General features: G+C 45.0%; 1 protein-coding gene across 5 annotated transcripts in view; it reads left to right on the top strand.

Annotated features, from left to right (window-relative positions):
- Positions 1–26,733, top strand: part of LAT (linker for activation of T cells) — a 697,198-nt gene that overhangs the window by 648,645 nt on the left and 21,820 nt on the right. For all 5 annotated transcript variants that reach the window (XM_069243937.1, XM_069243940.1, XM_069243936.1 and 2 more), the window contains 3 exons: positions 12,281–12,339; positions 13,811–13,837; positions 14,096–14,150. In XM_069243937.1, the coding sequence (XP_069100038.1) occupies positions 12,281–12,339; positions 13,811–13,837; positions 14,096–14,150 (141 nt within the window). The remainder of the gene's footprint in view (positions 1–12,280; positions 12,340–13,810; positions 13,838–14,095; positions 14,151–26,733) is intronic.

Below are 26,733 nucleotides of genomic sequence, written 5' to 3'. Positions count from 1 at the left end.
GTCCCCTGTCTTAGGGGAAATTGTCCAGCCACAACCTCCTGCCACACCAGACCCCCTCAGATTGTAGCACAGTAGGCCGTGCTGTCGCCTTGCGCGTATGTAGGTCAACAGGGTACAAGGGACGAACTAAATTAAAATAAGTCTTAAATACCCAAGATGCAGATGGGGTAGACTCCTCTCTGCCTTCCTTGAATCAGCAGTTCTCCATGGATCCAAAGCCTCCAGTGGAAAAAAGAAAAAAGAAGAAGAAATGAAAGGGAGGGGGCCCAGACCAGTCTCTTCCTGGCGATGACGGGCAAAGGACGGTCCCGCCCTTGGCCCGGGCTTCGCCCGGGCGCCGTCCACGTGCGTCCCGCGAGGCGGGAGCGCAATGTTAAATTTAAAGGGCTCCTACCCTCCACAGGACGTCACCGGCACCAGGCAGCGCGCTTCCCGTGAGGCGGGAGCGCAATGTTTAATTTAAAGGGCTCCTGCCCTCCACAGGACGTCACCGGCACCAGGCAGCGCGCTTCCCGCGAGGTGGGAGCGCAATGTTAAATTTAAAGGGCTCCTGCCCTCCACAGGACGTCACCGGCACCAGGCAGCGCGCTTCCCGCGAGGCAGGAGCGCAATGTTAAATTTAAAGGGCTCCTGCCCTCCACAGGTCGTTTCCGGCACCAGGCAGCTCGCAGGTCAGCAAGAGAAGCACATAAGGGAGAACTGGAACATAGGAGCTCCCACTTGGCATGAATTAACAGAAGCAGGTTTTCGTAGTTCTGCGCCGCTGCCATCGCTCTGCTCACCTCCCAGGGCCGGTTAGATGAGATGACCCTCTGCACTAGTTCCTGCCTGACGCGTCAGCTGGTATGGCAACGTCATGACGACGGATAGCTGGAAAGGACAAAGTTAGTGTTCCGACAGCTATATAGTAAAAATGCCCCATAATACTAATTGACAGAGGCATAATCAAATTAAATCAAACTAAACAACCCAAACCTAATAAGGTTCCACTTGCAACTCTACTAGAGTACCTGTCAGGGTTTCAAAAGAGCTTTTGCACATGTATGTGGAGGGGCAAGATATTTTAGAATGGTTTGTGAACTTTGAGGTCACTTGTAGAGAGAAGGCCTTGAATTATACATCTAAGGTAGACACTTTAAAGAGTTGATTGCTCTTAGAACATACTGCATGCATCAGAGGAATGCCTGTGGCTAAACAAATGGAACATGAGTGAATGAAAGCAGCGTCAATCAGACGGTTTGGGATAAAGCCAGCTCAGTACCTTCAGATGTTTAAAGAGAGCAGATGGTTTTCCATTTCAAATATGGACTCATGGGGTATTGAGTAATTGGGGTGATTTGGTGAGGTGTGAATGCCAAGGAGTTTCTTGCCCCTAATCAGGTGATGGTGACGGGCAGACTCAAGGAAGGGTCCTGTATATCACTTTTCATTACCTGTTGGAAATGACAGAAAAGGATCCTTACAAAACTTGCAGTGTTTGTTGATAAGTGGTTAGTTAACAGGGTTAACAAAGGGCTGGAACAGTATTGCTCTAAATCAAAGGCAGGTAAGAACTCTCAACAGTTCCATACTGGGGGGTAATGCCAGGGCAATTCCTGAGGAGCCAAGGGAGGACACAGGTAGGAAGAGAATTGGGTTTCAAGTAAACAACAATGCAAAAAGAAAGGATAACAAGAATGTTCTTCCAAGCCGAAAGTGTTAAATTGTTGAAGGTTTCACAAGGAAGGGCATTACAAGAGACACGGTCAGGTGAAAGGCCTTGATCCAGCTACAGCCATGATAGCAAGTGTCAAATCCTGGACAGACCTCTCACATGCCTGCACCTTTTGGGGTTGATAAAGAGTACCACAAAGTGGTGTCATAATATAGTTTGGCATATGGAGCTTCGAAACTGTAAGTCTAAAGTGGCAAGCACTATGTAAACGTGTTATTAATATGATCAAGACCCACTTTGCATAGCAATAGTCACAAGTTTTGACTAGTGATGACAAACAGCAACGATATCTCTGATAACAACAAGCAAGACCGATTGGCATTGCCAGTGCTTGTCATTTCTTACAATTGGAACGAAGGACTGTACTGTGTGGGGCCCTGTACCTCTGGCAGTATATTTTCATACTACTTTACTGCCATTTTTTAGGGGCGAGCTTGCAATAGCATGCGCTAACGCATGCATATCGCTTGCGAGACGCTGTTGTAGTTAATGAAGGGCTTGGAGCCTGCCTGTTGCTCACCATTTCTTGGTTTGAGTGGCAGTCTTCTTTGTAGGCTTGTAATTCGTCCACTTCAGGCTTGCTTCATTTCCAGTCCTCTCCATGGAGCAGGGATTATGCACTGATTGATTTAACCTAATTAGTGCCCATCCGCTGCTCCCCACGTGGTTGAGGTACTATTTCTTCCCCCTTCCCCTCCTGCTGCCTACTGCCCTGCCATTAGCATTTTTTCCATGTTTGGAATGCCTTGTTAATCCCTTAGTAGCACAGCAGACCACGCTGCACACCTCTTTTTTCCTTACAATTTTGATTTCATTTTGTCCCCGTTTTGCTTTTAGTACCTTCGACCTTTATATATATTTATATTAATATATATATATATATTGAACATCCTGACCCGAAGGTGTTTGTCAGGCCTTGGGGGGCGCATTGACCAAAAGCTGGCACCCCCGTCAAAAACACCTTTGTGCATGAACTGTGCTTCACCCCACTGCAGAAAACAAAAGTAGGTGTTCTTTATGTGAAAACAACAAGTGATGGACGGAATGCTGAACATTGTCAAACATTCACCCCCAGTACAGTGACCTGGGCCTAAATCCATTGTTTTTTTGCTGCCCATGCCATTCCAGTTTGGACCCAGCCATATGCAAATCAGTCTTGACCCTGTTCCCCATGGGAACAGTCCAGCCCGAACTGTTAGGCCAGGTCTTCCCCGGACTGGAAACAAGCATCCTGGGACCGGTTTTGGGGTTTCACCCCTCATCAGCCAAACTAGCTTGAATCCAGTGGCATGGGAAGCACGGGACCCACGTCTGGGCATACCTTTCCCACTTAGGGCGACAAAGCAAAAACAACAAGTGATGGACGGAATGCTGAACATTGTCAAACATTCACCCCCAGTACAGTGATCTGGGCCTAAATCCATCGTTTTTTTGCTGCCCATGCCATTCCAGTTTGGACCCAGCCATATGCAAATCAGTCTTGACCCTGTTCCCAATGGGAACAGTCCAGCGCGAACTGCTAGGCCAGGTCTTCCCCGGACTGGAAACAAGCATCCTGGGACCGGTTTCGGGGTTTCACCCCTCATCAGCCAGGCTAGCTTGAATCCAGTGGCATGGGAAGCACGGGACCCACGTCTTGGCATACCCTTCCCACTTAGGGCGACAAAGCAAAAACAACAAGTGATGGATGGTTCTTTATGTGTCCTATTGTGCTTGCATGCGCACATCTCTGTAAATAAACGTGTACCAACCTTTTCGCTTCTGTAACATGCAGGCAGGGCCTTGGGAACATGCCTCATGATGATCTGTGGATAACCGGATCAATGCACTGGATTTGTTTCCTCTTTATATTCTACAAGCCTTTCCATCGGACATGCACGTCACATGCCATTCAAAAAACTTCCCGTACCTTAGCTACCACATGCTAACTTTCACAATACGTTTTCAATATGAAATGAAGCACACAAATAGCTGCCCTGCAACAGTGTGGTAGAAGTGAGAAGAATTTTGAAAGTTAAAAATAAGCCCTCTCAGACTTATTTACTCAAACGACAAATGCTGAGAGGTGCCTCCACAGTTTCTTTAAATGTGGGCAGTGTGGCACAAGTTAGCATCTGCATAACTATTTCCGAGCGTTCGTGAATTGATGTACAAAGGTTACTTAAACTCTGACCCCGACCACAAACCAAAAATTATTTCGAAGCATCCTTTCCCTCTTTTTTTCATTTTAGTAAAAATAACTGTGGCCACCACGTTGAGAAAGGTGCCAGATTGCAGATAAGACTCAGGAAACAGTATCGTGCATCTGCACAAGTAGTGTATTGGTGGACTCCAGTTTTTGTTATACATTGTAATATTTATTCTGTTTATTCCTTTAAAACTATCTACATCATCAGGTACTGTAAGACTATTTGCTAATAATGAATACATATATTGGATATCTGCCTGTAGTGCTTTTTAACATATCTGTGTTTGAGTGATGCTTTGTCCTTACCCGTTTCCTTTTCCTCATATGGTTCGGCAGTCTTTAATCAACCGTATTTATTGATCCTCTAGTGAACCCTGACTACCACATTCCTTGTTAAGGAAGGAACCAATGTTGGAGACCTCGCGCAGCGATCAAAATCATGTTGTGCTTCATATAGGCCAAGAACTAAGGTCTTAGTAGGATTGGTTACAGTTCTTTCATTATTTAGTAGTATTTTGTATCCTTTGTTTAGTTGTGGGAACAGTCATATCTGCAATGGGAAGTTTGTTTTTCACAATTAGACAATAAAGCCTGTTGCAAATTGGCATCAGTGTGGTGGCTGATGCTTGTTTTGTCTTGCGTTTCGTAAAACCATATTTTTGGGGAAGCTGCTGGAATTATCTTCAGTATAAAACAAGCATTTGCAATGCATGGGTCTCGCGTTTGCTCGAGTAAGAGCTATTAGCATTGTAAATTACTAACTGGACTTTTCTTGCCACATACATTGAAAATGAAAAGCAAAACCGTTGACATAAGCAGGCCGATATAAAGCACCACGGCCGCCATGAGCATGAGCGAGAAGGAGAAACACAAAAAGGAAAAAGAAGTTTGCTCGCAGTCAAACGTATCAGTAAAAGTGCAATTATCCATGTAACAGGGTCGGTGTCCATGGCGGTAACCAAACCGCCCCAAGGAGGGACAAATGTAATGCATTTACCAATGATAATAAAGGATTTTTGAAAGGCAATCCCATAAACAAGTGATAGTGATGGGCGTGCGGTAGGCGTGGTTAAAAGCCTACAGATAGATTACAACAGGTCAAATCGCGTGCGTGCATGTTAGACAAGGGGACCAGTGGGCTCCATCTCTCCCTCCATAGACCCTGTGCTTAAAAAGGAGCTGTGCATGAAATAATGGTGCGCCTCCCCCAACCCTAGAGGCAGTTCAGAAACATATTTGGAAAACAATGACGCCTTTTGTTCACTACAGTAGTTAGTTCAAATGTAGTGAAAAGTCAGTGGTAATTAGGGAGAGCCCAGAGCACAACTTTTAACAAAGCACTGCACTATCACTTATGTTTACATTGCCTGGGTACAAAGAGGTTGCATTTGTTAACAAACTTCTGGCACTCTTGGGTTATGGTCCTATGGAGTATGAAAGAATGAGCCACATAAAAGGAACTGGTTAAAATAGCTCCCTTTTCAAAGTTTACAAATATGAAAAATGAGTTGCTTGGGTCTTTTAATTGTGGAATATTGTGTCAGGCAAGTACTGAAGTATGGTGGGAAACAAACCACTGTACATTTACTTTACTTTCATGTGCACACACAAATAAAACCATTGTGATTGAATAATATCTTTTAAATAACTCCTTTTTTCAATACAAACTGACAAGTTATCCGACGTTTTAAGAATCTTGTATCGTAATGCATCATTGAACCACATTTTCACAAAAGTGTCTGAAACTACCATCTCATGAACTGCCTTCCATCCCCTAAATGCACTCTCCTCATTTATGGTTCTTTGCACACTTGCTCCGCTCGATCATTCAGTAACACCAGGATTTTTAGACCCCCTATGATTTAGGGAACATGTGCCGATGGCCAGCACTCTAGTCCGAATTTTTCCCAACACCACTGCTCAAAAGAAAACAGGGCAGAAATAATGTGTTTCTATTGGGAAAAGTAGTGTTTGACTACACTGCTGTTCGGAGAAAGTATGGTCCTTTCCGTTTAAACCAAAGAACATATTCTAAAGGTAAGAAGTACACCGAGGGCTTAAAATCGTCACATATGAGGTTCTAACTAGTGCAAATAAATATTATATTAACAATCATTCATTTCTGATAAAGATCCTTGGAATCACGAGCTGTAGTGGGATTTTACTGCACAAATGCCTTTTATGGCTGAAGAGTGTCTTCCGGGGGTGTAAGGAAATTCCTCAATTGTCACACTTAGCATTTTGTCACAGGGGATTGGCGCTCGCAAACACAACCAAAGCTGTCATTCAGTAATGTCGGCAGCTGGCCTCTAACAACATTTTGGACCCCTTCCTTTTTTTCAGAAAATGGAAAACCCTAAGCCGGCTATTGTCAGGTGAACATTCCGAAGTTGCTTTCACAACCCGATGCAACGAGTATATCATACAGTCCTGCCCCCACATACTTTCTTTGCACTTGTTTTTCCTTTGTAATCGAAATTCCAGTAGCTTCACCTTTATGTCGAATGGTTTGAAAGGGAGGGCATTGATTGTGTGTCTTCCCGTGGTGCAGAGATAAGAAAAAATGTAAAAAACAAGTGGGAAGCTTGTGCCATCGAAATAATGTATTTTGCTCTATTCTATTTACCGCGCACTGCGAGATGACACTGACACTGCCGTCTATTAAGCTCTATTAACTCCTCACGTGTATAAGTGTGACTGTTGCTGTAGAAGAGATTATCTCTTCAGCTTCATACGGGCCTGCTATGAAAAACTTAGTTTCGGCAAAGCTCCTGCATTGTCAAATAATAACAACATGCATACCACCAAATGTATACATTTAATACAGTTTCCACCCATCTCTTCAAATATCAGTCTATCAGACGTCCACAGTGTGTCATTCCTACTCCCCACTTACTGCGTAACTCAGCATGAGTCGGTATAAGGATGCCCTCTTGTTAGAACAGATGCCCAGTGCAGTACAAAGTATGGCACCTTGAGCACAGATTTAGTGAGCTACAGATCTTAATAAATTGTATTGTTCAACGAGGGTTTCCTTCGAAAGCGCCTTAAAGCATGTTCATGCAGCCGCTTAAAAAAAATAAAAAAAACAGCACGATCGTGCTGCTACAGTTCACATGTAATAATACCTATCGGCAAAACTGCAATTATAAACGGAACCAGCAAAAGTGCAATTAACTGTTACAAGGTCGATAGTATGCGAATCGCTCAGCGAGATCGCGCTGTGAAAATAGAAAAAAAGTAGTCCACAAACCTGAAGAAAACCGCGAGCCTCCCATGTTTTCTGTACTTGGTCGCTGCGCTCGTGGAGGGCTAACCACCGGAAAAGGCATGACGTATGCGTGCCTTCCACTAATCAAAGGAAGCAAATTCTAACAGGCAAGCCAACTTGCCAATGAAAGACACTGACGTGACGTCGACGGGGCTCCGAGCCCTTTTTTAATACCTAAAGCGTCTCACTTAGCGAAACGCATGCGCAAGCGCATGCGACGCAGGCTCGACCCTAAAAACATACATTGTCAAGGCAGTCACTAGCACTGAAGAAAACTTTGTGCATGTGCAAATTGTGAAGTAGCAGAATACCCTTGCTCACAGTGATGTTAACAACTGGCTGAAGTGTGCTGACCCATTGCCCCATGCTGTGTGTTGTAGAGGGCAGAAGAAAAAAGTGAATGATACAACAGACCTCAGGAATAATACAAGGAAGAGCCAAAATATACAGCACAGAAAAGGCAAATTGTGTGGTGTAATGCTGCACATTTTGTGATAGTATTAATTCATTTGTCCTTTTTAGGATCGAGCCTGTGATAGCATGCGCTAGCGCGTGCGTATCGCTTGCAAGATGGTGTTGTAGTTAGAAAAGGGCTTGGAGCTCGACTATCACTTATCATTTGTTGGATTGTGTGGTACTCTTCTTTACAGCCCCACAGTTGGTCATGGCTGGCACTTCATCATTTCCGTTCCTGTCCGTGGCACAGGGACCAAGAAATAATTGGTGCAACCTAAACAGTGCCGTCCACTGCTATTTTGTTCTTTTTAACTTCTCCTGCCCTGCAAATAGAAGGCGGGTGACTGGCAAACATGTGCTCACCAGGACAAACAAAATTGCAAAGTTATATTTTTACAGTTAACTTTTTGTTTTATTTTGCAAAGCCTTCTTTTCTCACTTTCCATGTTTTGTTTTTGCTCGTGCCATTTACAATGCCAATAGCTCTAACTCTCGCAAATGCGATACCCATTGCATGCAAATGTTTGTTTCTTGTTCAGGCAACGTACATTCAGCTATACCGTTTTTACATCTGTCTCTCTCCGAAAATCAATGATTTTTGCTAATTCAGTTTTTTACCTCCTGTACTATAGATACATTGAAACAGGCTGAGAAAGTCCACCAGTCGAAGTTCTGAGTTTATTGATGCTCAGCAGCTGGCCTTTAGTCGCTTTTGTGACCATTACAAATGATGCTAAAGGCAGAGTCTATCTCCATCCTAAAAAGCCCCACTACCGAAGCATAAAAAACATTCTGCAAATGTTCAAAAGACGCTCTAATACTGAGGAGTTCAGGGACCTTAGGAATGCTGCTCCTTTGAAAGCAGCTCATGTTAAATCTAGGATAGAGCTGTGGTAGGGCATGTCCTCAAAGACCCCTTTCCCAGAAGCCAAACCACATTCAGACCGATTTAGATAGTGGCGGAAGACGGAGCAGGAGAATGAATATCGAAATGAAGCAGAAAAGTAAAGGAATCAGAGGGTAGTTTTTCCTTGGCGTCACAGAATCTAGTCCAGCACTGACGAAACCAAGGGAACACACGAGGCATTCATTACATGTCGAGACATCCGTTATAGAAAGTGTACCTTATGTGAACGTTTCCTTAGAAAATTTGAGTCAAGAAGAAGCACTTAGGCCGTCAGTCCCCCATGTACAGAATCCATCTCTCTGTTACAAAATAACCCGAAAGGGAGTACCTCCCCGTTGCCAACCAGAAGAAAGCTGTTGTTTCACACTACGGCTCAGAGGTCCCCTGCAGGTGAATGGGGTCGTGGTTTCAGAGAACTGATCATCATTCCTGTGAGGATTAGGACCCGATTGTGAAAGTTCAAGGCCAGGCGAAGGAAATACTTCACTTCAAGAAAGAACGGGCTGAGCTATCTAAGTTGCAAGAAAAACCGAACGAGGCACGGCTGTGATGCACAGAACAACCAAACACAATCCAAGAAAGCTAAAAATGTGCAGGAGCGCACATTAAGCTGTTGCTCTCAGTGAACCCTCCTGCACCTAGTCTGTTCATTGGCATATTTCTCCAGAAACGTCTGAAAGACAAGAAATAAACATAATCTCCAACAGGCGCAAATGGGCGCCTGTACCTTGAAACAGACACAACAAACAAGGACACCAACTTCTGCCGGCTACTAAAGTGTTTAATTTAATGGTCCTTGGATTCTGCAAGCCTAAAAATGAATTAGAAATCCTGAAACTCAACAGAGACATTCCCCCAGTAACCAAGCAAAGACTCAAGATGCTTGTAAACCATAGGAATATAATACTGGAAAATATAGAAAACGTGAAGAGAAGAGAAGCTAATGGGCATTAATGGATCAAGACGTCAGCATTGCAGAGAGAAAAAGTGACCGCTGGCTTGGACAGCCATTCTGATTTGTGAACACTGAAAAGGATACGTATACAAAAATAGACAGTTGCGTTATTACTGCATTATTTTTGATATGGTCACTTTCCAGAAACTCCGAGAAGAAAGTGAGCGTTGTTGTCATGGACCCGAAGGACTTTTTTAGTTCCTGACATTGTGTATGAGGGACTGAGACAGACTGTTTTTGCAGCACAATCCAATCAACCTGTTTCTTACCACAGCTTTTTAAAATCTTTTTCCTTTAATGGACTACTCTTTTTACCCCTAACAATACGTTTTCCTTTCGTGTTTTCCCCTTCAGTTTTGACAATTATCTACGTTTTGTTTTGCACACTGCTGTTGTTTTCTTATGAACTAATGGTATTTATTGGATCTTTTTGGAGTCGCAGAGCATTCTTTTGTAAGTAAAGTGGTTAGCTAACTGTGGTAAAGTGAGGTTTTTAAAGTGGAGGACGAGCCAAGTCCTTTATTGATTTTTCAAACTACAGGTGATTTGATAGCTTTTCTAGTTTGTGTTGGGATGTTGTTCCAGAGCTTGGCAGTCTGTACTAAAAATTATGGCCAATTCAGTGGGACCTTTTAAGTCTGACGTTAATCAAGACCTTTTGAATTTACTAAAATTACACGTGTACATATTTACCTTTAACTGGGCTTTAAGCCGCCTCTCTTCATCCATTGGTCTGTTGCTGTGTCATTCACATTTAGGTTTAGCCCACTAGCAAGTACTGCATGGGGCAATGGGTCAGCCTACTTCAGCCTTTGGTAACTTCACTTTCAGTGACTGCATTCTGCTCTTCATAAAATGAGTGCACCCATACACAAGTTAGTTGACTTTAGTGACAGTGTTTTTGTTTTTTTGACTTTATAATTATGCTAGTGTTGTCTTTGTGTTCAGAGCATGAGCCTTTTCTACCAGATGTGAGCACAGGCCACATTTCTTGCTTTATTAGTTTCTGTCTTCTGGCAATGCTGTTGTAAACCCATTGTTGGGGTATCCATTGTTTATCTGGCTACTGCCATTTCACAGCGTAACACATTGCCTTCATTTGAAACTGTTCTGTATTATGTTATCCTCAATATTACACATGTGAATTCTTCAGTGGATAGTTCTTCAAAACACGTTTATTCTGGACTCAATTTCACCAACGATTGCCCAAAACGAAAATCAGCCTTTATCATGTTTCATTTGCAGCACTTGTAACACTTCTTTTACATTTATTTCCTTCATTATTTTTTATTTCCTTATTCTCTCTCCCTTTTTTTCTTTATTTCTTTCCCTCTTATTTTCCTGCCTTCTTTCCTTCATTTTAATTTATTTTAATTTATTTGCTTTCTTTCTTTCTTTCTTTCTTTCTTTCTTTCTTTCTTTCTTTCTTTCTTTCTTTCTTTCTTTCTTTCTTTCTTTCCTTTCTTTCTTTCTTTCTTTCTTTCTCTTTTTCTTTTTTTTACATAGTTCTTTCTTTCTGTCCTTTCTTTTGTGTTTCCTTCCTTCTTTCATTCTTTCTTTCTGTCTTTTTCATTGTTCTTTCCTTTCATCTTTTTTCTTTCTCTTTCTCTCTTGCCTTTTCCTTCTTTCCTCCTTTCTTTACTTCATTTTCTTTACTTTCTTTCCTTCTTTCATGCTTTCTTTCCTTCTTTACTGCTTTTTTTCTTTTATTTTTCCTTTCTTTTTTCTATCTTTATTTTGCTCTTTCTTTCTTTCTTTCCTTTTCTCCTTTTCTTTCCTTCATTCTTTCCTAACTTTCCATTGTTCACTTTCTTTCTTTCTTTTTCTTTTTTTTTCTCAAGTTCAAGAGACTAGCAGAACAATGTGCTTTTTAGGTGTGTGTTAGCCAAGACCTTTTGTTTTTTACTAACAGTATGTCTATGACATAGTTACATATAGGAGTTTTCAGCCACACTTTATCCATTTGTCTGTGGTTGTGTCATTCACATTTTCCTCCAACTCACTCAAGCATGCATCAAGGGGCAATGCTTCAACCCATTTTAACCATTGGCTGACTGCACCTTGAGTTATGGCATGCTTCCCCTTTCACAATGAACACATAAACACACAAAGTAGTTCCTTCCTGTGCCAGGGAGTACTATCACAATGTGTTTTTTTTAGACCAAAAACATTTTTTGTTTTTAGTCAACTTTTTTGGAGATTTTTAGCAGCTTCCCAAGCAATAAATTGTTGCAAAAACCACGAAAAAAACAAAACAAGAACTACTAAGAGACTGACAGACAATGCCAGGCCTATTGGCTTTGCCAATGCTTGTTGAACTTTGGAATGGTAATTAGTGGTGTCGGTTTTAATTTCAGGATTCTTGTGTTGTAGTAAAATTGTCCCTGCCGATTAAGGACTTTTTTTCCAAGTTATTTTTCAAATGTGCTAGGTGTGACTGAGAACCAACGTTCTCCTCAGCCAGACCTGAAGGCAGAACTGTTCTTCACCTGAGGGTGTGTGTGTTCCGCCCATAGTGATTTCCAATAATCTCTAGGACTGCAGTGGAGACCCGTTGTGCAAAAGTGTGTACAATGTGGGAGCACCTGAACGCTGAGAGAGAGCGAGAGAGAATATGCGTGTATGCAGAGTGCAGCATTGTATTATGAGTCTGTGTTGCATCTGAAGTCCAGCATTGTGCTGTGTGCCATTAAAGGTATTATCTGAGTGTCTGTTCTGTATTACACACTTTCGTGCTGCAGTTGCCGCTGTTTATAACAATTCACATTCTGATCCTTCTCTCTCAACAGCTCTCTACAGCATCCTGAAAGTCGGAGAAGCTCGTTTGCCAAACCTGAAGTGGATAGGGGTGAGGAAAAGCTGGTCGGGGACAGGGACAGATGGGTGGCGCTACGGGGCATGAGTCATCAACCTGGCAGATCTGCATGAAGACTGAGTGACATGAGAGAGATAACCGGGAGGACACACACACACAAAGACACCTACACACTCAACTCAACTTTGCTTCCAATTGGTCTGCAAACATACTGGGACAAAACACTCTGTAGTCGGGATGTTTCAGTTGTGATAGGTGACACACTGGGTGCCAGGCAGGAAAGCTAAGAGTGATGATAATCTATCCCAAAACTACCCTCGAGCAACGTCAGCCCTATGACTCCTTCTTAAAAAGACTCCATCAAAAACTGGTTGGTTAGAAATCCATTTCCTCACTAGAAGCTGAGAAAACTGAAAGAGAGAAATGACCGAAATGGGCGCGTGCAGCAGCCAGATGGGATCCCCACGCAGATATACAGCCGTTCCTAGTGCTTCACAGGGACCAACTAGAGTCTTACATGCCACACCCGCTTCTAAGCCGGGGAGCAACCTTGCTTTAGGTGTGAATCCTCGCCATCCCTTCTCAGAATATACTTGGTCACATTTAAAACCCTTCCCCCGGCTCTGCTTTCCCTGCTCCTCTGTTCAATTTGTTTGGAATGTTCCAAATGTTGCTAGATAATGGAAATGAATCTCGCTAAGGTGCACCCTTTTTGACATTAGTATTAACCAGGTCTCCGATAACAAATTAGCAGATTTATTTAATACAGAAATGTTCTCTTCTGCCACTCATCCTTCTCAGCTTCCTCTACTCCTCTATCTACCTCTAGCTCTTCGCTTAATTTGTAAAAATAAGTGCCAAGGCATTTCACGGGCGGCGAGTGCGGCTTGCACCATCCACTGCTGGCGAATGCCAGTCCTACTATTATTTAGTAACCATCACACCTCAGCTATTGCACACATGCCAATAGTCCAGAATCTTGCGGGAGACTCTCGATTTTATAAGCCACAAATGGTTTTCTCCCGCCTGAAATTGCCTCTTCTCCGTAGAAGTTCATGCGGGAAATATATTCTCCCGATTTTTTTTTTTTAATCTCCCTCTTTCCTCTTCTAAAATGTTGGCATGCATGTTATTTTGTCAATTTCGATTACACCGTGTCTCATAAAGCTGTAACAAGGGCCTGGATGAGGCATTATTATTCAAACTTTAATGCATATATCATGTTTAAACATTATTCATATGCTCTCTGCTCAAAAATAGACAGACAGTACAATGTGATTGATTGTTAGAAATAGGTGCCGGTGCAGAGCATAGGCAAACGCCATCACAGATTAAGCACCGATCTGTCTCCTCCCTTTTCTCCTCTTCCCCAAATATCTGCCTCCTCCTTTTCACCCCCCCCCCCCCCCCCCCCCCAATTCCTCTGACTTCCTCTACTCCCTCCTCGTTTTTCTCTGTGGATTCTCCAATCACCTAACAGTTCACTGTGCTTCTTTTTTTGCAGACAGTATTCCCAGCTATGAGAATGAAGGTCAGTACCGGATAGGGTGGGGGGAATTCATCTGTGCAGCGACAATTTAGGGAGTGGTGGAGGTTGTGGTAGATGCGTGGGTACTCTTTCCCATCTCTGTTTGGTTTGGAGGTTACGGTAGGGAGTATCCTTTCCCTCTTTTGTATTTTGGTGGCAGCACCGGGTGGTATTCCTCTGGCAGCTAGAGGGAAGGAAAATTACTCAGTTTCATTAAATATTGCTCCTTGAAAAATTATATATTCTTTCTTGTCTTCCTAGAACCTGTCCAGCCTGACATTGACTATTCTAATGAAGACTACATCTGCGGATACATGTAAGACTATTCCTCTCCCTCCCCTCTAGCGGTTAAAGCCCCTCTATATTCCCTCTTATCCCCTTTAACCCCTGCTGTATTTCCTTAGACTGCTTCTCTCATACCACCTTGTACCTCTCTTTCTTCACCACAAATAAGGCTCCTTGTCACCCATACATTCACCCATCTTGTAAAACTAGGCCTAGCTGTGAACAGACAGAGAGACTGAGCATTCAGAGAAGTCTGTTGTATGAACGTTAGACACTTTGCCTGCATAATGTCTTTGTAGGAGAAGTAATTTGAATTGCTCCATGCACTAGCCAGTAAGATACCCTGAGTGAACTGCACCTTGGCTTGATTAATGTCTGTACCCATACAAAGTACAGGGGTCATTAGAGAGGGTAGAATGCACAGGGGGCTGCATTACTTCACTGGGGATTCCCAAGTCAAAAAAGGAAGATCATCCATGAGTCATTCTGAAGTCCTCTGATGATTTCAGCTGGGCTAGTCCTGTAATTTTCTGGGGAAGTCATCCCAAGCTATCCTGAAGTATGCCTATAAGGCGAAATATTTAAATGAAATGACTTTAAAGTCATCACTGACATTACTCCAGGATGTGTCCTGATTACAGGATGATTTCAGGATTCAGCTAGATTACTCCAGGATGATCCTAGGAGTATTTCAGGATGCAGCTGTTTTATTACAGAATGATCTTGCGATGACATAAAAATAAAGCTACATTACTCAAGGATGATGCCCGGATAACTTTAGAATGAGGCCACATGATGTCTTAATGATGGAGATGCATTACTCCAAGTTAGCATCTAGTTGTATTACTCCATGATGAATTCAAGATGGTGATGTATTACTCTAAGACAGTGTTTCTCAGCCTTTTGACATCTGTAGAACCTCACTTAATCATTACTGGAACCCGAGGAACCCACTGCATCATTGCTGGAATCTGGGAACCCCCCCAATGAGTCATTGAGTCATCACTGGAAACCGGGGTCCCCACCTGAGAATTTTCGATTTGAACCGCAAAGCAATACACAACAAATATAGAAACATGCATTTATCAAACAAATACACAAATGATTAAACATTTTATTTAACTCACAAACAAATATAAGCAAAATCAAAATTTTAATAGGAATGTTGGTGCTTTTCTGTTTTAGTTTAGGCCACTCATTGTCCATACTATACTAAATTCTGTTTGATGCACTGCTCCCACCAATCAATCTGAGGATTTACAGTTGTAAATTTTGCTTCTTTATATAAACTTTATTAATCTGTTAATATTATTTAATTGTTTTAAGCAATCGCAGACCCCCTGAGTAAGCTTCACTGACCCCCAGGGGTCCCCAGACCACAGGCTCTAAGATAATCCCAAATATTAATGGATAAACCTTGTCTGACATACTGTGGAAGATAAGAATTCCACATTTTTTATTTTGTCTCCAGAGCAGGTCATGGCTACAAAAATACAAATAACTGCTTCGTGAGCTGTTCACAAATAAGAAAAGAGTGGATTCATAGTCTGAACAGAAGAAAAACACTCACAAACTGCCTAATGGAGGCATGCACTGCCCATTGTTACTCTAAATGGGCACCTAGCATCCAACCAGAAGGATCTAACCTGAGAGAACTATTCTGATTGCCTGAATGCAGCTATTCAGAATTACTATAAGAAAAGGCTGTAGTTTGTCTCTTCTGATTGACTTGTAGGAAGACATTCACCTTAGCACTGTCCTTGCTCATCATTTACAGACTGTGATTGGAGGGATGGGCAGGATTCTCTCTGCATTACATGGATCACATGGGATAGTTTTAGCTGTTCACTATGTTTTGTGTGCTCAGAAAACAGAAGAAGAAACAGGAAAAGCAGCTTGGCTTGGAATTCAATTCAGCTTACCACAGAAAATGTACTCACCCTTACCTGTGAGGACTTGAGGATATGTTTAGGTTACTACAGGGCAATTTCCTGTTTCACATTTACTACTATATGAGTGTTTGTGATCACCTTAATTGCACAGTTCTGTTAATCTATTACACAAATCAGAGAACCACTAAAATATGATTTCACTCCTTTTAATCCTGCCTCACTTCTATTATTTCATTTTGATCTTTGTCACTCCAATCAAGTAGTTTTGTTAACGGAAGATGTACAATAGTAATTGTTAGCACCATAAGTGCAGGAGTGGTGTTGATTGAGTAATTGTGCATGAATGAGACTACAAATTGTGATGTGAAAAAAGCTGTGAGTGGCTTATTAATGTTATGTTAGGCAAATACAGTTACACATAGCAATGGATAAGATGTGACTGAGTGACTCATGTGAATGATTACATTGGTGAATGATAGCCGAGATGGGTGAATGGTGTGAGCAAGTTAGACATTGTTTGAGAGGATGCAGCTCATTGTTGCTGTGAGCGAAGCATGTGATTGTGGCTAATGTTGCTGTTTGGTGATATGAATGACTGGTGTTTCTGACTAGCTGAGAATTAATGATGTATACAATGGAAGGCCAGTGGTTCTTCTGAGGAGTGGTGTAGTGACTGAGCAGTAAAGTGGCAGAGGTGAGTACTTGAGACTAACACCTATCTTAGCATTTAATCAGCTACTAAATCAGTGTATTCAGAGAGGGAAGAGTTGGCAGCTGTCCCCACCTTCTCCTGAGGGCTGTGACCAGATGAGATAGCCAAAGAATCTGGCTACGGAGACTGGTGAGTGAACCCATGAAATAGATACTTTGCAGGGGAGCTTCTTGATGTGTAATGGAAGCTTACAGAGGTTATCATGAGGAAAGTCAATAACCATGCATATCTTAATGCTATAGAACAAAGTATGGTGGCACTCTGTAGTGCTTGTTCACACACAAGTCCCAGCTAAGTGGTACTTACTGTGTACTATGTTAAAGACAAGGCACTGGATATGTCCTGTAGCCACCTGTTAACTTGTGCCCTCTGATATCCATCAACTCCCGGACTGAGATATGAATTAATAAGAATCAGGGGTGCCTAGGCCCCAGCTCCCTCTTATCTTGGACTGGTCCTCTGACCACTCCAAGGCCCTTCTAGACCCAGCTGTCTTGCCTTGAGGCCCTGCCTTTTTGTGCTCTTACTTCATGGCTGTGTGCCCTTGTGCTTTGCCTTCTGTGCCCGCTGTGGTGTGTGCCCTCTTTGCTCTGCCCAGTACTTTGTCTTTTGTGCCCATTTCAGTGTCTGGTCTCTTGTAATTGTTTTGACTCTGTGCCTGTTTTGCCTTTTGTGCTTTGGTCTTTTGCACTCATTTTTCATCTGTGCATGTTTTGTCTTTTGCGGCTTGATCTTTTGTGCTCGTTTTGCCTGATTTTCTGTGCCTTTGTGCCTATTTTGCCTGTTTTGCTCTTTTGGCCTGTAAATGTGCTCCTCCCTTCCTCCCCCTCCTGTGCTATTCTTGCCTACCTTCTCCCCTTCTATTTACGTGCTTATCCTGCGTGACTTCTTCCATTGCCTTCTCCTGCTGCTTTCCCAACCTTCCCTAGCCCTGCCCCCATACTCTTCCCCTCCAAGGACCTACTTTACTTAGTGGTGGCCACTGTGCGCCTCTGCAGCGGGCACGCAGCAGACATGGCAAAGGTAAGCACCTCTGTGCCCTTCAGCGCCTGGACTGCTGTGAGAAAGTAGCCTCTTTCTAGCCTTGTTACCCCCACTTTTGGCCTGTTTGTGAGTGTATGTCAGGGTGTTTTCACTGTCTCACTGGGATCCTGCTAGCCAGGGCCCAGTGCTCATAGTGAAAACCCTATGTTTTCAGTATGTTTGTTATGTGTCACTGGGACCCTGCTAGCCAGGACCCCAGTGCTCATAAGTTTGTGACCTATATGTATGTGTTCCCTGTGTGATGCCTAACTGTCTCACTGAGGCTCTGCTAACCAGAACCTCAGTGGTTATGCTCTCTCTGTACAAATTGTCACTAACAGGCTAGTGACCAATTTCACCAATTCATTTTGGCATACTGGAACACCCTTATAATTCCCTAGTATATGGTACTGAGGTACCCAGGAGATCCCTATGGGCTGCAGCATTTCTTGTGCCACCCATAGGGAGCTCTGACAATTCTTACACAGGCCTGCCACTGCAGCCTGAGTGAAATAACGTCCACGTTATTTCACAGCCATTTACCACTGCACTTAAGTAACTTATAAGTCACCTATATGTCTAACCTTTACCTGGTAAAGGTTGGGTGCTAAGTTACTTAGTGTGTGGGCACCCTGGCACTAGCCAAGGTGCCCCCACATTGTTCAGGGCAAATTCCCCGGACTTTGTGAGTGTGGGGACACCATTACACACGTGCACTATACATATGTCACAACATATGTATAGCGTCACCATGGTAACTCCGAACATGGGCATGTAACATGTCTAAGATCATGGAATTGTCACCCCAATACCATTCTGGCATTGGGGAGACAATTCCATGATCCCCCGAGTCTCTAGCACAGACCCGGGTACTGCCAAACTACCTTTCCCGGGGTTTCACTGCAGCTGCTGCTGCTGCCAACCCCTCAGACAGGTTTCTGTCCTCCTGGGGTCCAGCTAGGCCTGGCCCAGGAAGGCAGAACAAAGCACTTCCTCAGAGAGAGGGTGTTACACCCTCTCCCTTTGGAAAAAGGTGTCAGGGCTGGGGAGGAGTAGCCTCCCCCAGCCTCTGGAAATGCTTTGATGGGCACAGATGGTGACAATCTCTGCATAAGCCAGTCTACACCGGTTCAGGGATCCCCCAGCCCTGCTCTGGCGCGAAACTGGACAAAGGAAAGGGGAGTGACCACTCCCCTGACCTGCACCTCCCCTTGGAGGTGCCCAGAGCTCCTCCAGTGTGCTCCAGACCTCTGCCATCTTGGAAACAGAGGTGCTGCTGGCACACTGGACTGCTCTGAGTGACCAGTGCCACCAGGTGACGTCAGAGACTCCTTCTGATAGGCTCTTACCTGTGTTACTAGCCTATCCTCCTTCCTAAGTAGCCAAACCTCCTTTTCTGGCTATTTAGGGTCTCTGCTTTGGGGAATTTTTTAGATAGCGAATGCAAGAGCTCATCAGAGTTCCTCTGCATTTCTATCTTCACCTTCTGCTAAGGAATCGACCGCTGACTGCTCTGGACGCCTGCAAAACTGCAACAAAGTAGGAAAGATGACTACTGCGACCTTGTAAGGCTGATCCGGCCGCCTTCTCGACTGTTTTCCTGGTGGTGCATGCTGTGGGGGTAGTCTGCCTCCTCTCTGCACTAGAAGCTCCGAAGAAATCTCCTGTGGGTCGACGGAATCTTCCCCCTGGAACCGCAGGCACCAAAAGACTGCATCACCGGTCCTCTGGGTCCCCTCTCAGCACGACGAGCGTGGTCCCTGGAACTCAGCAACTCTGTCCAAGTGACTCCCACAGTCCAGTGACTCTTCAGTCTAAGTTTGGTGGAGGTAAGTCCTTGCCTCCCCACGCTAAACTGCATTGCTGGGTACCGCGTGATTTGCAGCTGCTCCGGCTCCTGTGCATTCTTCCAGGATTTCCTTTGTGCACAGCCAAGCCTGGGTCCCCAACACTCTAACCTGCAGTGCACGACCTCCTGAGTTGTCCTCCGGCGTTGTGGGACCTTCTTTTGTGACTTCGGGTGGGCTCCGGTTCACTCTTCTTTGTAGTGCCTGTTCTGGCACTTCTGTGGGTGCTGCTTGCTTCTGAGTGGGCTCTTTGTCTTGCTGGACGCCCCCTCTGTCTCCTCACGCAATTGGCGACATCCTGGTCCCTCCTGGGCCACAGCAGCATCCAAAAACCCTAACCGCGACCCTTGCAGCTAGCAAGGCTTGTTTGCGGTCTTTCTGCACAGAAACACCTCTTCAAGCTTCTTCACTACGTGGGACATCTGTCCTCCAAAGGGGAAGTTTCTAGCCCTCTTCGTTCTTGCAGAATCCACAGTTTACCATCCGGTGGCAGCTTATTTGCACCAACAGCTGGCATTTCCTGGGCATCTGCCCACTCCCGACTTGACCGTGACTCTCGGACTTGGTCACCTTGTTCCACAGGTACCCTCGTCTGGAAATGCATCGTTGTTGCATTGCTGGTGTTGGTCTTCCTTGCAGAATTCCCCTATCACGACTTCTGTGCTCTCTGGGGAACTTAGGTGCACTTTGCACCCACTTTTCAGGGTCTTGGGGTGGGCTATTTTTCTAACCCTCACTGTTTTCTTACAGTCCCAGCGACCCTCTACAAGCTCACATAGGTTTGGGGTCCATTCGTGGTTCGCATTCTACTTCTAGAGTATATGGTTTGTGTTGCCCCTATACCTATGTGCTCCCATTGCAATCTATTTTGACTATACATTGCTTGCACTGTTTTCTATTGCTATTACTGCATATTTTGGTATTGTGTACATGTATCTTGTATATATTTGCTATCCTCATACTGAGGATACTCACTGAGATACTTTGGCATATTGTCATAAAAATAAAGTACCTTTATTTTTAGTATAACTGTGTTTTGTGTTTTCTTATGATATTGTGCATATGACACTAGTGGTACAGTGGGAGCTTCACACGTCTCCTAGTTCAGCCTAAGCTGCTCTGCTAAGCTACCTTTTCTATCAGCCTAAGCTGCTAGACACCTCTTCTACACTAATAAGGGATAACTGGACCTGGTGCAGAGTGTAAGTACCCCTTGGAACCCACTACAAACCAGGCCAGCCTCCTACAACTGCTCCCACCACCAGAGACCCTGCTCCATCTAACCACAACAGCTACACTCAGTCATCCTGCTAGCGCTCAACACTGAATGGCACCCCCACCGCTGCTCCTGCACTGCACTGTATCACACAGAAGGTCCTCTCTCTTGCATTCAGTGCCACTTCTCCTGCAGCATCCCCACATGCTGCCCTCTGCACACACCTCACCCAGCATCGCCTGTGTGCTCCTCAACACCAGAGCTCTCTGGAAGCATATCATTAGGATCTGGGACATCATTGACTCCCTAGACTTCCTGTTCCTCACCGAGAACTGGCTCAGCCCATCTTTCAGACCAGCAATCACCATAGCCATTTCCCCTTGATTCAAGATTATCTGCTGCGACAGGCCCCACAAGCGGGGAGGAGGCCTCACAATCATCCACAAGGGCACCATCACCTGCCCCACCAAACATCACTTCGGATGAACCAAGTGTGCTCATGGAACTCCTGCATTTCCAACTGTAGGTCAGCCACTCCATGGCCATCTCAGGCACCTTTGCTTACAGACCGCCAGGTCCCCACAACACGTTCAGCAATCTCCTCACTGATTTCATCACTCCTCTCACCATCAGATTCAACAACTTACATCTACTCGGCAACCTCAACATTCATCATGAGACCCCATGGAACGCAACACCACTGACCTCCTAGAAAGCCTCAACAACATCAGCCTCCTGCAGCTTGCACAAGGCCCGACTCACGCCGCTGAACACGCAATTGACCCAGTCTTCACGTCCAGCAACAAGATTACCTTTAGCTTCTTCTCCCTGCTCACATGGACAGACCATTCCATCGTACACTTCTACATCAGTGCACCCCACTCCAACAACTCCAACAAACTTAAACCGACTATCAAAGTCAGCTGTAACTGGAACAACATAACAGAAACCAACTGGACCCACCTGCTATACCACCAACAATGAACTCATCGTCATCATCATCAAGGTCCAACCCGAGAGCCACCACCAACACCATCATCCCATTGCAGATTTTCTGCTTCAACCTATCAGAAGTTTTTTTTACAAAAAAATCCTAAAGATCAACTCCAACTTCGCAACCCAGCCCACAATAGAGAACATTATCATGCAACCTCCCACCACCACAAGAAACACCCACCTCCACACATACTGTAGTCCCCTCACCACAGATGACACCAGGAGAATCATGTAGGCCATTCACTCAGGGTCCCACTCAGACACCTGCCCTCACCTCATAATCAACCTGGAAAGCACACTGATCACCGCCAACCTCACCACCAACATCAACTCCTCCATCGTCAGCAGATACTTTCTGGACAGCTGGAAACACTAAGAGGTGTTTGCTCTGCTGAATAAATCCTTGGCTAATCCTAAGGACCTCAGCAACTAAAGGCCCAACTCACCCCTACCCTTCCTAGACAAAGTCTTGAAGAATGAGTTCATTAAGTAGCTCTCCTCCCATCTTGATCAGTACCTCCTCCTAGACTCTAATTAATCAGGATTTCACAGCAACTGCAGCACAGAGAATTCCCTCCTGGCAGAAACAGACAAAATCCGCTCATTCATGGTCAAAGAAGAGACCACTCTCCTCTGACCATATCTCCTCTGACCACATCCTGCTCACCATCAAGCAGCTCATCTGCAGAGCAGGGCTCCTCCCTCCGTCTGACCCTGTTCAACATTTACCCCCATCATAAGACAACATCAACATCCTCTCCTACGCCAATGCTCACCCTCTCCCTCAGCAACATGAACAGCACCATCAGGAATAACTTCACCACCCCATGTTTGACATAGCAAACTGAATGCTAGAGAACTCCCTCAAACTCAACACAGATAAAACGGAGGTCCTTGGGACTCTTCCTGGTAGCAACCCGACCTGGGTCCTATGCTGACCCTCACAGACCATGCCAGAAACATCAGGATCATTCCTGACAACAAGCTCTTTTTGAACAAACAAATAAACTCCATGATTGCATCCTGCCACATCCTCTGAATGCTTTGGAAAATCTTGAAATGACTCCTCATGCGCACTAGACATATGGGGAGCCTTGGGAGATGCATGGTCCCTCAGGGCCTCATCACCAGCAGACTCACCTACAGCAACACAATAGTTGTTGTCATCACCATAAAACTTGCAGAAAGACTCCATACCATCCAGAAGACCACTGGGAGATTCATCCTTGACATCCCTAGAAGCGCACACTTCATGCACTACCATGTGGACCAGCACTGGCTTCAAGGTACTGATCCCCAGCTACAAAGCCCTTCACAACACATGACAAGCCTACTTCATTGACCTACTCCAAGTCTACCCCCCTTTCAGACATCTAGACTACACTTTTTGCTCCCTCCAAAAAAAAAACCAACAGAAGCAAGACGTTCTCCTTCATCGCAGCTGTGAGAAAGTAGCCTCTTTCTAGCCTTGTTACCCCCACTTTTGGCCTGTTTGTGAGTATATGTCAGGGTGTTTTCATTGTCTCACTGGGATCCTGCTAGCCAGGGCCCAGTGCTCATAGTGAAAACCCTATGTTGTCAGTATGTTTATGTGTCACTGGGACCCTGCTAGCCAGGACCCCAGTGCTCATAAGTTTGTGGCCTATATGTATGTGTTCCCTGTGTGATGCCTAACTGTCTCACTGAGGCTCTGCTAACCAGAACCTCAGTGGTTATGCTCTCTCTTCTTTACAAACTGTCACTAACAGGCTAGTGACCAATTTTACCAATTCATATTGGCATACTGGAACACCCTTATAATTCCCTAGTATATGGTACTGAGGTACCCAGGGTATTGGGATTCCAGGAGATCCCTATGGGCTGCAGCATTTCTTTTGCCACCCATAGGGAGCTCTGACAATTCTTACACAGGCCTGCCACTGCAGCCTGAGTGAAATAATGCCCACATTATTTCACAGCCATTTTACACTGCACTTAAGTAACTTATAAGTCACCTATATGTCTAACCTTCACCTGGTGAAGGTTGGGTGCTAAGTTACTTAGTGTGTGGGCACTCTGGCACTAGCCAAGGTGCCCCCACATCGTTCAGGGCAAATTCCCTGGACTTTGTGATTGCGGGGACACCATTACACGGGTGCACTGTACATAGGTCACTATCTATGTATAGCGTCACAATAGTAACTCCGAACATGGCCATGTAACATGTCTGAGGTCATGGAATTGTCACCCCAATGCCATTCTGGCACACCCCAATGCCATTCTGGCATTGGGGAGACAATTCCATGATCCCCGAGTCTCTAGCACAGACCCGGTTACTGCCAAACTGCCTTTCCCGGGATTTCACTCCAGCTGCTGCCAACCCCTCAGACAGGTTTCTGCCCTCCTGGGGTCCAGCCAGGCTTGGCCCAGGGAGGCAGAACAAAGGACTTCCTCAGAGAGAGGGTGTTACACCCTCTCTCTTTGGAAAAAGGTGTCAGGGCTGGGGAGGAGTAGCCTCCAACAGCCTCTGGAAATGCTTTGATGGGCACAGATGGTGCCCATCTCTGCATAAGCCAGTCTACACCGGTTCAGGGATCCCCCAGCCCTGCTCTGGCGCGAAACTGGACAAAGGAAAGGGGAGTGACCACTCCCCTGACCTGCACCTCCCAGAGGAGGTGGCCAAAGCTCCTCCAGCGTGCCCCAGACCTCTGCCATCTTGGATTCAGAGGTGTGCTGGCACACTGGACTGCTCTGAGTAGCCAGGGCCAGCAGGTGACGTCAGAGACTCCTTACCTGTGTTACTAGCCTATCCTCCTTCCGAGGTAGCTAAACCTCCATTTCTGGCTATTTAGGGTCTCTGCTTTGGGGAGTTCATTAGATAACGAATGCAAGTGCTCATCAGAGTTCCTCTGCATCTCTCTCTTCACCTTCTGCCAAAGGATCGACCGATGACTGCTCAGGACGCCTGCAAAACCGCAACAAAGTAGCAAAGAGGACTACTGCAACCTTGTATCGCTTCATCCTGCTGGCATTCTCGCCTGTTTCCTGGTGGTGCATGCTCTGGGGGTAGCCTGCCTCCTTCTTGCACCAGGAGCTCTGAAGAAATCTCCCGTGGGTCAACGGAATCTTCCCCCTGCAACCGCAGGCAACAAAAGACTGCATCACCGGTCCTCTGGGTCCCCTCTCAGCACGACGAGGGTGGTCCCTGGAACTCAGCAACTCAGTCCAAGTTTGGTGGAGGTAAGTCCTTGCCTCCCCACGCTAGACTGCATTGCTGGGTACCGTGTGATTTGCAGCTTCTCCGGCTCCTGTGCACTCTTCCAGGATTTCCTTCGTGCACAGCCAAGCCTGGGTCCTGACACTCTAACCTGCAGTGCACAACCTTCTGAGTTGTTCTCTGGCATCGTGGGACTCCCTTTTCTGACTTCGGGTGGACTCCGGTTCACTCCTCTTCCAAGTGCCTGTTCCGGTACTTCTGCAGGTGCTGCCTGCTTCTGTGAGGGCTCCCTGACTTGCTGGGCGCCCCGTCTGTCTCCTCATCCAAGTGGCGACATCCTGGTCGCTCCTGGGCCACAGCAGCATCCAAAAACCCTAACCGCGACCCTTGCAGCTAGCAAGGCTTGTTTGCGGTCTTTCTACGTGGGAACACCTCTGCAAGCTTCTTCATGACGTGGGACATCCATCCTGAAGTTCCTAGTCCTCTTCGTTCTTGCAGAAACCAAAGCTTCTTCCATCCGGTGGCAGCTTCTTTGCACCCTCAGCTGGCATTTCGTGGGCATCTGCCCACTCTCGACATTGTCGCGACTCTTGGACTTGGTCCCCTTGTTTCACAGGTACTCAGGTCCGGAAATCCACTGTTGTTGCTTTGCTGGTGTTGGTCTTCCTTGCAGAAACCCCCTATCATGACTTCTGTGCTCTCTGGGGGTTATAGGTGCACTTTACACCTACTTTTCAGGGTCTTGGGATGGGCTATTTTTCTAACCCTCACTGTTTTCTTACAGTCCCAGTGGCCCTCTACAAGCTCACATAGGTTTGGGGTCCATTCGTGGTTCGCATTCCACTTTTGGAGTATATGGTTTGTGTTGCCCCTATACCTATGTACTCCTATTGCATTCTACTGTAACTTTATACTGCTTGCATTACTTCCTTTTGCTATTACTGCATATTTTTGGTATTGTGTACATGTATCTTGTGTATATTTGGCATCCTCATACTGAGGGTACTCACTGAGATACTTTTGGCATATTGTCATAAAAATAAAGTACCTTTATTTTTAGTATATCTGTGTATTGTGTTTTCTTATGATATTGTGCATATGACTCCAGTGGTATAGTAGGAGCTTTGCATGTCTCCTAGTTCAGCCTAAGCTGCTCTGCTACAGCTACCTTCTATCAGCCTAAGCTGCTAGAAACACCTCTTCTACACTAATAAAGGATAACTGGACCTGGTACAGAGTGTAAGTACCCCTTGGTACCCACTACAAGCCAGGCCAGCTTCCTACAGCAGCCAAAAGCTGGAATGAACTCTCAATACATATCAGGACCGATACTCCAAGAAGAACTTGATGTTCAACTAGGAGCATCTACAGACCTACACTCCTGCTCAGGCACCTAGATACCTTCACAAATGATAAGCTGTGCCAAAAAGAATCTACAAAATATAACATAACTGGGATGGAATCCATTTGGCAGAATTGGCACATGTTGCTATTTCCAAAAATGCTCTGCCTGTAATTTACAGTCATATTGCCAAGCAACTATTTCCCTAATTCACAAATGTAAATTCACAGGTTTGTTTAAGTTTTACTCTTTTTTTGGTAGTCACAAAACTGCAATTTAAAAGCATCTTTACAACCGTGGACCCTCCACAGGGGGGCAGAGAACTCCTCATATAAAAATATAGGCCTATCCTTTCTTTTTATGTGTGGAATTCTCCACACTGATTGCAGA

Source organism: Pleurodeles waltl, chromosome 7, assembly GCF_031143425.1.
Source record: "Pleurodeles waltl isolate 20211129_DDA chromosome 7, aPleWal1.hap1.20221129, whole genome shotgun sequence".
In the NCBI taxonomy this organism is placed as follows: Eukaryota; Metazoa; Chordata; class Amphibia; order Caudata; family Salamandridae; genus Pleurodeles; species Pleurodeles waltl.
The sequence above is the reverse complement of the archived record's forward strand: the minus strand, read 5'-3'. Positions and strand labels throughout refer to the sequence as shown.